At 38.0% G+C, this 13,610-nt stretch overlaps 1 protein-coding gene across 20 annotated transcripts in view; it reads left to right on the plus strand.

Moving 5' to 3' along the window:
• Positions 1-13,610, plus strand: part of EIF4G3 (eukaryotic translation initiation factor 4 gamma 3) — a 354,405-nt gene that overhangs the window by 165,646 nt on the left and 175,149 nt on the right. For 11 of the 20 annotated variants that reach the window (XM_070777387.1, XM_070777392.1, XM_070777394.1 and 8 more), the window contains 3 exons: positions 6,326-6,421; positions 7,822-7,935; positions 11,379-11,411. In XM_070777387.1, the coding sequence (XP_070633488.1) occupies positions 6,326-6,421; positions 7,822-7,935; positions 11,379-11,411 (243 nt within the window). The remainder of the gene's footprint in view (positions 1-6,325; positions 6,422-7,821; positions 7,936-11,378; positions 11,412-13,610) is intronic. The other 9 variants (XM_070777414.1, XM_070777434.1, XM_070777447.1 and 6 more) reach the window with 3 other exon arrangements.

The raw sequence follows: 13,610 nt of genomic DNA on the forward strand, positions 1-13,610 counted from the left end.
CCTTACCTTAGCTAGATATTATAGGTAAGTTGCTATAGCTTCCTCTTCAGCACGTGTGGCTTCCCCTTGTATTTGTATGTTATGGAGACAGCTTCTTTTCTAAAACCTCATGAACCAGCCCCCTCTGCTAGCTTCATACCTTCCTCCTCCAAATTCTTCACCTCTCTCAGTCTTCACAGAACCTAAGAAACTTTGGACCTTGCTCTGGGTTAGGTTTTGGCTTAAAGGAATGTTGTGACCAGTCTTATTTCCAGACCACTAAAATTTTCTCGACATCAGCAAGAACGCTGTTTTGTTTTCTTACATTCGTGTATTAGATTACATTCGTGTATCTAATGAAATAGTATATTTAATTTCATTCAAGAACCAACTTTTCTTTTGCATTTACAGCCTGACTGGTGCAAGAGTCCAGGCTTTCATCTTAATCTTGGCTTTTGACATGCTTTCCTCATTAAGCTTCATCATTTCTAGTTTTTGACTTAAAATGAGAAAATGGGACTCTTCCTTTCAATTGACTTACTTGGAGGCCATTTCAGGGTTACTCATTAGCCTGATTTCAGTACTGTTGTGTCTCGATAGGGAGGCCCAAGGAGAGGAAGAGAAAAGGGGAGCAGCTTGTCGGTGGAGCTGTCGGAATACACTCAGCACATGGGGATTAAGTTTGGTGACTTACGTGGGCACAGTCCATGCTGCCCCACAACAGTTGCAGTAGCGACATCAAAGATCACTGATCACAAGGCACCATAGCAAACACAATAATAGTAATGAAAAAGTTTAAAATACCCTGAGAACTAATTACCGAAATGTGACACACACTCATGAAATGAGCAAGTGATACTGGGAAAATAGAGTTGATAATCATGTGTGTGTGGTGCAGGGAGCCATATTCAGTATCTTGTAATAACCTGTAATAAAGCGAAATCAGAAAAATAATTACATGTAGATATATATAACTGAATCACCTGAAAACTAATACAACGTTGTAAGTCAGCTTGAAATAAAAAAAAGATTGACAAGCTTAATGTTGGGTTCCTGCAAACCTTTAATTTGTAAAAATCACAGTATCTGTGAAGTGAAATAATGTGAAGCACAATAAAATCAGCTGTGCTTTTAATACATAGTATATAAAATAAAACCTACAATTTGTATCCTGTATCCCCCTTTCAGTTACATTTCTGTGAAATCGCAATTTTAAGTGTGCTATATATCTTCCCAAGACATCTTTTTAAGTATCCTGTTTGTATATATCAAAAAATACTATACAGATAGGGTTTTTATTCTGACTAATTCTGTGATTTGCTTATGTCACTAATATTATAGATGTCTTTCCATGATAGTTTAGATAGATTTTCCTCATTTTTTTCTTACCTCAAAAATTACACTACATTCTCTCTTTGATTGAATATAGTGTACTTTAACCTCTCTTTTGTAAATGGAATATGCAGTTCTTCTTTATTCTTTCCCATCATGAATTTATCCTTAGGGTAAATTTTTTGAGATGGAATTGTGGAATAAATGTGCAAGCTTATTTTAAATGGGGTGAGTATCATCTGATAGACGTTTGAAAGGCTACGGCTGCTTAATTCTTAAACTAGATTTGTGTGCGTCTGCACACATGCAGTGTGAATTTTGTGTTTATGTTATTTATGTAAGGGGAAGTGAGCGTTTTAAAGCAGGAATGCTAACCTTTCGTCTCCATGTAGTATGCGAAGTGCTTCGAATTGTGTGTGAAGCATATTAACAGCTCTCTAAATTCTGTAATTGTTTGCTTAATTTCCTTCTTTCATATTTTGAAAATTGAAACTTCTTACTAATTTTTTTCACATACCCTTATTTTGAAAACTGCCAGCATCTGGACCTAAGATGCTGTTAGTGTGTTCTGTGTTACATGGAATTCATTCTCAAATCTCTATCTTTAATTGTCCCAGTCACTGTTTTTTAAATAGTTATTATTCTTAAAGGTTATATGTGCAGTACAAAGTGTGTTTTGATTGGCTTATCTTCCTTCACTGGCATTTCCTTAACAGATTGTCAGTTACCACTTTTTCCTGTTTTTTTTTTAGTACGTCCAGTTAATAAAAATGATTAACTTAGGAGCTTTCATTGAAACTTGAAAATAGTAATGAAAATGAGACTATGTCTGTACCTCTTGTAAACTACAATGAACTGGATTGCCGTTTAAATATAAAGTATTCATGTACACATCCTTGGAGAAGTAAATCTTTGTAATAACTTTGAAGCTATTTGAAACGGAAAAGTGTAAGTAAAATCTGTGGTGACTGTCCCTTGTCTCCTATGCATTTGATGCTATAAATCATGGGCAAAGACTGTTCCCATTCAAGCTTTAGCAATATTTTTCAACGAAGTATGAAATAGTATGTTAAATAGTATGTTAATAGTATGTTAAACAAGTTCCTCCAGAATAATTTAATCAGTGAACTTGGTTAGTTATGTCATGAAATGCAGAAGAAAAGCATAGAGGCATCTCTCATAGCTATCCCCCCTGCCTCAGCAATAGGTACAAGTCATATCATTCCTATGGAATTTCTAAAATCAGTCACAAAGAATGGAAAGATTTTCTGTGAGAAAGCTGAGTAATCTGTTGGCAGAATTTCTTCATCAATGCACCTATTAAAGTAAAAGCAAAACAGCTGTCTGGGGAGGCCTTACAAATAGCTGTGAAAAGAAGAGAACCGAAAAGCAAAGGAGAAAAGGAAAGACATAAACATCTGAATGCAGAGTTCCAAAGAACAGCAAGAAGAGATAAGAAAGCCTTCTTCAGCGATCAATGCAAAGAAATAGAGGAAAACAACAGAATGGGAAAGACTAGAGATCTCTTCAAGAAAATTAGAGATACCAAGGGAACATTTCATGCAAAGATGGGCTCGATAAAGGACAGAAATGGTAGGGACTAACAGAAGCAGAAGATATTAAGAAGAGGTGGCAAGAATACACAGAAGACCTGTACAAAAAAGATCTTCACGACCCAGATAATCACGATGGTGTGATCACTGACCTAGAGCCAGACATCCTGGAATGTGAAGTCAAGTGGGCCTTAGAAAGCATCACTACGAACAAAGCTAGTGGAGGTGATGGAATTCCAGTGGAGCTGTTTCAAATCCTGAAAGGTGCTGTGAAAGTGCTGCACTCAATATGCCAGCAAATTTGGAAAACTCAGCAGTGGCCACAGGACTGGAAAAGGTCAGTTTTCATTCTGATCCCAAAGGAAGGCAATGCCAAAGAATGCTCAAACTACCGCACAATTGCACTCATCTCACTTGCTAGTAAAGTAATGCTCAAAATTCTCCAAGCCAGGCTTCAGCAGTACGTGAACCGTGAACTTCCAGATGTTCAAGCTGGTTTTAGAAAAGGCAGAGGAACCAGAGATCAAATTGCCAACATCCTCTGGATCATGGAAAAAGAAAGAGAGTTCCAGAAAAACATCCGTTTCTGCTTTATTGACTATGCCAAAGCCTTTGACTGTGTGTATCACAATAAACTGTGGGAAATTCTGAAAGAGATGGGAATACCAGACCACCTGACCTGCCTCTTGAGAAATCTGTATGCAGGTCAGGAAGCAACAGTTAGAACTGGACATGGAACAACAGACTGGTTCCAAGTAGGAAAAGGAGTACGTCAAGGCTGTATATTGTCACCGTGCTTATTTAACGTATATGCAGAGTACATCATGAGAAACGCTGGACTGGAAGAAACACAAGCTGGAATCAAGATTGCCGGGAGAAATATCAATAACCTCAGACATGCAGAAGACACCACCCTTATGGCAGAAAGTGAAGAGGAACTAAAAAGCCTCTTGATGAAAGTGAAAGTGGAGAGTGAAAAAGTTGGCTTAAAGCTCAACATTCAGAAATGAAGATCATGGCATCCGGTCCCATCACTTCATGGGAAATAGATGGGGAAACAGTAGAAACAGTGTCAGGCTTTATTTTTCTGGGCTCCAAAGTCACTGCAGATGATGACTGCAGCCATGAAATTAAAAGACGCTTACTCCTTGGAAGGAAGGTTATGACCAACCTAGATAGCATATTCAAAAGCAGAGACATCACTTTGCCAACAAATGTCCGTCTAGTCAAGGCTATGGTTTTTCCAGTGGTCATGTATGGATGTGAGAGTGGGACTGTGAAGAAGGCTGAGCGCTGAAGAATTGATGCTTTTGAACTGTGGTGTTGGAGAAGACTCTTGAGAGTCCCTTGGACTGCAAGGAGATCCAACCAGTCCATTCTGAAGGAGATCAGCCCTGGGATTTCTTTGGAAGGAATGATGCTAAAGCTGAAACTCCAGTCCTTTGGCTACCTCATGTGAAGAGTTGACTCACTGGAAAAGACTCTGATGCTGGGAGGGATTGGGGGCAGGAGGAGAAAGGGACGACAGAGGATGAGATGGCCAGATGGCATCACTGACACAATGGACGTGAGTCTGAGTGAACTCTGGGAGTTGGTGATGGACAGGGAGGCCTGGCGTGCTGCGATTCATGGGGTCGCAGAGTCGGACACGACTGAGCGACTGAACTGAACTGAATGGCACAGCAGCATATATCCATGCGTGGCAGTCGTCCCGTGTTCTGCTTTGCATTCAGGTAGAGCTGCTTGTGTACAGAGTATGCATCAGCTCTTGGCATACATATTATTTAGATATGGGAAGTACTTGATTATTTTTTGTCTGTTTCAAAGAGTAATTCCAAGGTAAAGGAAAATAAATTCTTTGTTTTATTAATACCCATTTTGAGAGGAATGATAGAGTCTCAGTATTTATAGAACACCAGCTTTGTGTGGACAGTAAGGGAGTATTACAGAATGAAAGAACTCGAGCCTGAATGTTAATTCACGTACTTGTTTTGCAGTGTTGACAACTGGCTCTAGTGTGGAAAATATTAGTCAGAAGTTTGAATAAGATGAAATATGTCCAGCATGCACATTTTCAGCATCTTCAGTGAAAAAATCTTGGTTGTTCTTTTTTTCCTGTAGTATACTGTGTTTCAGAGAAGGCAATGGCACCCCACTCCAGTACTCTTGCCTGGAAAATCCCATGGATGGAGGAGCCTGGAAGGCTGCGGTCCGTGGGGTCGCAAAGAGTCGGACACGACTGAGCAACTTCACTTTCACTTTTCCCTTTCATGCATTGGAGAAGGAAATGGCAACCCACTCCAGTGTTCTTGCCTGGAGAATCCCGGGGATGGCAGAGCCTGGTGGGCTTTCGTCTGTGGGGTCACACTGAGTCGGACATGACTGAAGCGACTTAGCAGCATACTAGCTATGAGAGGGGAGAGTCCTCACCTAACTTTTTGAGTAGAAAGAGATAACATTTCTCGTGTTTTCATAAGTGGTACATCTCAACAACTGTATTTATTACCTCAACAGCCAGAAGTTTACACTTCAGTTTACTACTGTTCAGTTCAGTTCAGTCGCTCAGTCATGTCTGACTCCTTGTGACCCCATGAACTGCAGCATGCCAGGCCTCCCTGTCCATCACCTACTGCCGAAGTTCACCCAAACTCACATCCATCTAGTCGGTGATGCCATCCAGCCATCTCATCCTCTGTTGTCCCCTTCTCCTCCTGCCCCCAATCCCTCCCAGCATCAGGATCTTTTCCAGTGAGTCAGCTCTTCTCATCAGGTGGCTAAAGTACTGGAGTTTCAGCTTTAGCATCATTCCTTCCAAAGAAATCCCAGGACTGATCTCCTTTAGGATGGACTGGTTGGATCTCCTTGCAGTCCAAGGGACTCTCAAGAGTCTTCTCCAACACTACAGTTCAAAAGCATCAATTCTTTGGTGCTCAGCCTTCTTCACAGTCCAACTCTCACATCCATATATGACCACTGGGAAAACCATAGCCTTGACTAGACGGACCTTTGTTGGCAAAGTATTGTCTCTGCTTTTGAATATGATGTCTAGGTTGGTCATAACTTTCCTTCCAAGGAGTAAGCGTCTTTTAATTTCATGGCTGCAATATACCACTAACTGTATATTGAAGTTAAAGTCGTGTTCCCCACCTGATCTGCAGTTCACTTTCTGAGGCATCAGTTAACTGTAGTCAACCAGTCTGAAATAAAGTATTCATCAGTTTTAAATTGCTCACCATTCTGAGTTGTGTGATGAAGTTGCTTCTCATCAGAGATTTAAGATAAATTCTAAAAAGATTGCACTGATTCTGAATTGCTGGATATTGTGATAAAATTAGGTCTTTTAAAACAGAGCTGTAAACCACATTAATGAACACTTTTCTAAACTCTTAAACTCTTTGGAATTGAATTACCCGTGCCATATTTACTCACAGGGTGATACTGTTCTTGTCATTCTTTGACAGACCCCTTATCCCTCTGGACAGAATGCAGGTCCAACCACGTTGGTCTATCCTCAAGCTCCTCAGACAATGAATTCACAACCTCAAACCCGTTCTCCGGTAAGTAAGCAGAAGGTTGTTGTAGAAAATGTTCTCCACCTAAGTTTGTGTTTGTTGTAGCTTAGGTTCTTTTGGTTCATATTTTTATTTGATTTTAGAAATGTATTACAAAGACAATTGTTAAAATTATTATTACTGTTACTATTGGATAGCATTGCATTTTCAGACCTTTTCTATGGGAATTATTTAAATTTATTAAGAAAAGAACAAGTGGAGCCTTTTCCCTTTTTCTTTTTTTTTCCTTTACTTTTCTGTGTCATTCAAGTTCTAGTTACATTCAAGTTCACTTCATTTCAGCTCTTAAGTTTTTGTTTGTACCGTTCAAAATTCAGGAGACGTGTAAAGCATGATTTTGAAAATAAATTACATTTCATTAATTGGAATCTGACATTCTAGTGCCTAGGGAAGTACACCTTTTGAATCAGTATTATTAGATCAGTTCTAACTATTTGACTGTGTGGACATATGCATGACTTACACCAATGGTGTATTTATTTCTTCAGATGGTAAATAAATTGTCATAGAAGTATAAATGCTGTCATCCTCTTTGCTCATCTTTTACATGGATTGCAATAAGTATGGCAAAGACAGAGAATTTACTCAAGGTTCATCCTTCTGTTTCACAAAAGTGTGCAGTGGCTTCAGCAGTCCTTTCCTTAGGATGGTGTTGCCTGCCCTGCATGATTAGTGTTTGCTAGCAGGTGCTTCTGTCACATCTCATTGTCTCTCACGCCCCTACTTGGATCTCCGCTCTGTGTTTTTCTCAGAGTACAGGGATCTTCTTTTGGTTCTCCACCTCTGCTTTTTTGCCTGTAGTACAGGAATATTTCATTGCATTAGCTTCTGTTCATTTGATTTTATGCATGAATTTAGGAATTTTGAAGTAAATGACAGAATTCCTCAAAGAGCTGTAAGGTCGCAGACTTCTCTCAGATGTGCTCTCTCTCTGGTCCTCTTCCTGCCTTCCTTTCCCTGTGGCCCTCTTCTTCAGGCCCTTTTCTTAGGCCCTGGTTCCCCGGGGGTGGAGGAGCCCTTCTAAAGAGGTGGGACTGTGGTCCTAGTTGCTCATTTGCTTGTCTGGTTTTTTTTGTTTGTTTACTTTTTTGCTGCAATGGTCAACAAGATGTCTGATGCAAGTTTTGTTCTGAGAGTGGTTTGGGAATGTGGACACTTGACCACTTAGAGTGGGCCTTGAGATCTCGCCAGATTACTTTAGATAGGCCCCAGTTCTAATCACTAAACATGGAACATTATGGTAAGCTGTTATTGCAAAGAATTCTATGGCCCTTTTAACCCCTCTACGCCTTGTATAATTATTGGGAAAGAAAAGAATTTACATGGTTAGAACTGGCGCAAAACCTGACTGAAGAGCTGCATCTCTAAACCAGTTTTTTTGACAGCCCAGCAGAACAGTGCCAATACATTGCACAGACAACTGGAAGAGGAGGAAGGTTTTGGAACAGACTCCCGTTTACAGGTCCTTGGCTGGAAGAGGCTGGATAAAATACTGCATTGTAAGCAATATAACAAGCTGTACTTCTTGCAGGCAGTGGTGCCCCCGGCACGCATTATTTTTGACCACATCCGTTTATTGGCTGATGAACACAAATGCATTGATTGCATCCTCTCTGAAAGTCTAACCTGGCATGGCAGTTTTTGCCGGGCATTATGGGGAAAAGAATAACAAATTGGGTGGGTCTTCTCTATTGGGAATTAGACAGGAGTAATTTGGGGTTTAGAGGGATATCCCTTTGAGATGAATTTGATTTTAAGAGATAAATTTCTTTTTAAAAGGCTTCTTTTTCCCTCTTTCATTTTATAATTGGTTATCAAAGGGAAAACTGTCTATAGTTGTCAGCCATTTTTCTGTGGTCATAAACTATCTTCAGATACTATCCTCTATGCAATTTTTGCCATCTGCTCTGCTAGTGACCATTACCACCCCCATTACTAAAAGCCACACACATAACATTCCATTACATACCCCAAAACACATGCAAGACTAGCAGACCCTGCACTACTCTTGCTTGTTGTTTTGGGTCCAGTTTTCTTTATTTCGTTTGTGTTGGTGCTGGGAGGGTGAAGTTGGGTTTGGAATTTGGCAGGATTGCATTTTCTTCTCACATCCCAAGTTGCCATAGTCCAGTCTCATCCATCCCACAGCTACCCCAACTGGTGAGGAGAGGTAAGCTATTGCACTCAGGAAGGGCCTCTTCCCATGGCTTTGTAGAGCAGCTAAAGCTTACTCCATTCTATTTCTGCATTAATGGGCCATTGGCAATTGCACAGTTTAGGCTTTTCTGTTCTTCCCTGGACAGCTGCCTTTGCAATCCAACTGGCTTCAAGTGGCCCCCCTCCCTCCTTGAGAAGATCTTTGTGCCTGTATTTCTGCTTGATACTTGTATATTGTTGACAGTTTTGTTTAAAAGTAAAAAAAAGAAAAAAAATTGAAGAACTACCTACCTGTTCCATTTTCTGGTTGTATTGGAACTATGTAAACTATAATTTATTGCTTAATAGCCTCCAAAATAGTGAAATCATCGAATGCTTAATGGGGGTGGGGGACAGTTTGGCTTTTGCAATAACCTGTAACCATTGGTTATTTTTATATTCTGTGGTGCTAAGTGCCAAAGGTACATCAATAACTATTGGTCATGCCCAGTTACCAGCTGTGCACAGAAGGGTGAGTGGGTGTGAGGGAGCGTGGGTGGCGTAAACACTGGCTCTGAGTTCACAGAAGGCTGCTTTCCTTAGTATCTTCAGTCCTTACCATCTTAAAAATCCCTCCTAGAAAAAAGAAAAGTTTTTATTTTTAATATAAGCCAGCAGCAATTACAGTTTGTTCTGTTGCTTACAGTTACCTGTAGGATTAAGACTGTTGTCATTACAAATGAAAAACTCAATAGCCAATGGTGACTAGTGCAAAATAGACTAGGGTACTTTCCCACTAACTTTTATTTTTTTAATATTCGTGTAATTTTATAAGGTACTCCTCTTGCTCATAGGAAGTTCCTTTTTGACCGGAATATTCCAAATATATAAAGTTTCAATTTTATTGTAGAGCCTTAAAAATGGGGCCTTTCTGTGGAACAGTGATAAGACAGGTACTACTGTACTAAGGTTAATTTTTTTAACATGGCCCTTCTCTCCCATTTCCTTCAAAAGTGTCATGAAGAAACATCACACTCCCACCCTCTATGTGAATACCACATGGGTAATATTACCTATTCTTGAAACTTGATGGCCATAGTTAGAGGTATGATCTGTTTTCTTTTCATAGTTGGAAAACTGAAAATATAAAACTTCAGTTTCTTTGAAGAGAAAATGTTTTGCAAGAAAGCTAGCTGCCATTATCATCATCCTGAAAAACTACTTTACATTGGTTTTTAGCAAGTATAATGGCTGGCTAACATGCCCTGATCCTATAAGTCATGGAGAGCTCGTTAAGTTATACGGAATAATTTCAAAATGTGTTAGAACAGTGTTCATTACCTGAGCAGTAGGTAGCATTTAGCTTCTAAGGTAAATTCTTGATTAGAGCTGTCTTCAGTCATCTCCTCCATTGTGGCATGTGACCTACTGCAATTTCTTGAAAAATTTTTATATTCAATAGTGACAGTTGAGGAAATAATTCTGGTAACTTAAATTCTGAGTACAGGGAATTGTTTCTTAGTTCATCTTCAGTCTTGTTCACCCAAAGTAACAGAAGGAAGGCTCCATAGGAAATTAAACAATTCAAAGAAGATACATATTTTAGCTCCTTAAATATTTTAAATAAGACCCTGTGTGGTTTGCATTCAAAATGGCTTACTAAATATTTTAACTGTTAAAGAGAGTGGTTAACATCTCAGTAGTTAACGTGTAGGTGGCCAGTAGGTGACTCTACGTGCCTGAATAATTTCTCTTTCTTTTTAGTAAAATCCCATTGAAAGTCTGATTTTGCTCTGATGAGTTATTTGATCCTAGAGATTTTGTATTTAAAATTTTATGGGTGAAAAAGCTTTTTCTTCCATTCTAAGTTAGGGAAAGTAAGAGTTGGAATATGTATTATCCTCTTTCAAATGCTCTGTGGTTTACCTAAAAAGTGACGTTTTCTTTTGTTTTTGTTCTCAGTATCAGATAGCAGCAGGTACAAGTATGCAGTCTTGTGCTGTTGTGTCTACATAGTAATTGAGATATTTGACTTCTTTGACTCTTTTTTTTTCTTCTTGAGCTTATAAGAGTACCACTTTGACTAATCATGTTAAAGGATGGTGTTCTTTACCTCTGCTTTGATATGCCTGGTATTAAACTTTACTAGTTCATTGAATTTAAATATATATAATTATTTATATATTTACACTTATATATTATAAATATATTTATTTATATGTTTATATATTTATAATATATATGATAAATTTTAATCTTTAACTCCAAGAAATGAAGATAGTGAAATTTCCATTTCATATGTGAGATACCCTGTTTAATTTAAGAAAATTTGAAATCTGTACTATTACATTCTTTATTTTCTGCTGGACATTATAATTACCTCCTGGCTGTTTCTTGTAATGGGAAAGCATTTCTCATTCCCTGCAGTTTTATCAGTTGCATAAGCATAGTTGACTTTTCATATGTTTGTCTTAATATAACCACTTAGTGTTTCAAACTTTCTTTTGTTTTATTTTAGGGTTTAAAAAAAATTCCTATCAGAGAGGCACTCTTATGTGCATAGCAGCTTAGCTGTTTCTCTCCCAGCTGATAAATGGCAAACTGTTTCTGATAGAGGTGTCAGCCTGTTGAATCTTCTCAGTACCTGTCTGTCACTGTCCTGCAGCAAAGCTTTGACTGTTTGTGTTTTTTTTCTTCCTGTGGGTTTTATTTCTTTCAGCATATTGTGTGAAGTTTCGGTTTTTGTTGTGGTGTTTCTGACTCTTTGTGCCTTTCCTTTTGTGTTTGTTTTCCCTCCTTTTCTCAGTTTGCAGCGGGGCCTCGACCTGCCCATCATCAGGTACTGTACCCTTGCCCCTTCACTATTACCCTGAACTAATAGGTGGGGGCTTTAGTAGTTTCTGACTCTTAGAATGCTGCCATTCCATGGACCCACTCAAGCTGCTCTTCAGGAGTAGCTTCAGGACTTCCCTGGCTGTCCAGTGGTTACGACTCTGCACTTGCCGTGCAGAGGGTGCAGGTTCCATCCCTGATTGGAGGACTAAGATCCTACATACCTTGTGGCTTGGCCCCAACCCCAAAAAAAGAGTAGGTTTGCTGTGATTTAATACAGTTCTCTTTACTCTTCACTGATTTCATAGCATTTTGTTATTAGCAAACCAGTTTTCTTCTTTTTACAACACAGTTTAAAAATAAAGAGTTTCTTTACTTTGCAAAAAAAAAATTGCCCTGAATTGATAGCGAACTTTGAAAGTATTTAGATATATTAAGCCCTTACGGATTTTGTGGATATCTGCAGTAAGTTTAAATTTAACTGAATGGAATAGGCAACATTCTAAGAGTTTTCTGTTAACTAACTTTCTGATGTAACTTGTATTGATGTGTATATAATAGTACTAGTATTTCTAAAACCACTTAATCTCAGTTACTAATGTAGACCTAATAAATTGATTAACAATAATATACATTCATTTGTTGCATAGTTATCTTTATTTTTAGCATATATAGAAAATTGATACCTTATTTAACTTTAATATTTTTAGCCTATTCTTTTTAAATGAAGTTATTATGTAAATTAAAATTTCAAAAATGTGTATGCAGACACTAGTTTATTTAGCAGGAATATACTAGAGGGAAATGGTTTGAGAGAAAGAAAAAAAAAGAGTTGCAGGGGTTTTCTCCCAAGTATTCTGAAACATTTTCTCATTCTGTGGTAGAAAGAGCCTAGGCTAATCTAAATTCTAAATCTGATAGATCTGCTGTGTAACCAGCTGAGTTAAGCAGTTTTTTTTCTTAGCCTCGGTTTCCCTGTATGTAAAGTGGTGATAAACACCCTTTACATTAGAGATAATATATGTAAGTCATCTGACATAAAATAAGCAGCCAGTAAGTGTTAGCTATTTTTAATATTGTCATGCAACTTAGTATGGTTTGATAAAATGAAAGAAATATTAGCAGTGTTTACCTATGGTATCATATTGGATGTTACTTAATTGAAACCTTTAATTGTCTAGCAGTGATTTAATAAAAGGCTCTACTTCTCAAAATACGATTTTCCAATCTAGATGATGTAAAAACCAGATAAATTCTGAGGTGTTAAAAAAGATATTTTGCAGGAGAACTCAGAGGTGGTTGTATGAAATGGATGGCAGTTCTTTGGATTTGATAAAGAAATAAAACTTAGGGTAGTTTTTACTTGATAGAGATAGCGTTGTTGAAGTGCTTTAAGAGCTTGGAATTTGATGTCATCTGGACCTTGGTTTATAGCTTGGTGGTCTTGGGTAAACTGCTTACTGCTCTCAGGCTCCGTTTTCTCATCTGCAAAATGAGGAATAGTATCAGTACTCTCTTTGGACTAATGTGAAGATATGTGAAATAATACAAATAATACGATTAGTGGAGTGTTTGGCATATAGTACGAATCTGGTGGATAAGATTACTAATTATGAGAAAAGATAACCTCTTAGGTTAAAAAAGATTGATTATACATTTTTTAAAAAACAGCAAATCTACTCAAGAGCCATAGAGTCGAGGTTTACATTTTAATCAGGGATAAAGCCAGAAATTCCTGACAGAGAGAAAGCTGAAAGATCTCTGTTGAAGACGCAGAGTAAAAAAACTACTGCCTCAGCAAAAAAGTTTCTGTGCTCCTTGGTACAAGGCTAAGTGTTTCTATTACTTGAGTTCAGTTGCAGTGGTCCTCAAATTGGGATGTTTAAGCCTTTATATATTGTCAGCTTTTGGAAAATCTAGTTTTTAAAAACTTTCTTCTGAGTCTAAAGGCTTGTGATACATTTTATCTTTTAAAAAAATTTTAACAACTAAGCAAAACTTTTAAGAAATCTTTCCGAGAAAAGGTGAATTTCTATTCTGAAATCATTTTTCATGTGTAATGTATCTCAGAAAACTTATCAGTCCTTTATTTATCTGTAGGATGATGATTGTGAAATTAAGCATATTTCAGCCATTAAAAGGTAGAACTATATATGTGTATATATTTATTATTTATCCATTATCAAGAAACCCACACCGGTTCTTG

Source organism: Bos indicus, chromosome 2, assembly GCF_029378745.1.
Source record: "Bos indicus isolate NIAB-ARS_2022 breed Sahiwal x Tharparkar chromosome 2, NIAB-ARS_B.indTharparkar_mat_pri_1.0, whole genome shotgun sequence".
In the NCBI taxonomy this organism is placed as follows: domain Eukaryota; kingdom Metazoa; phylum Chordata; class Mammalia; order Artiodactyla; family Bovidae; genus Bos; species Bos indicus.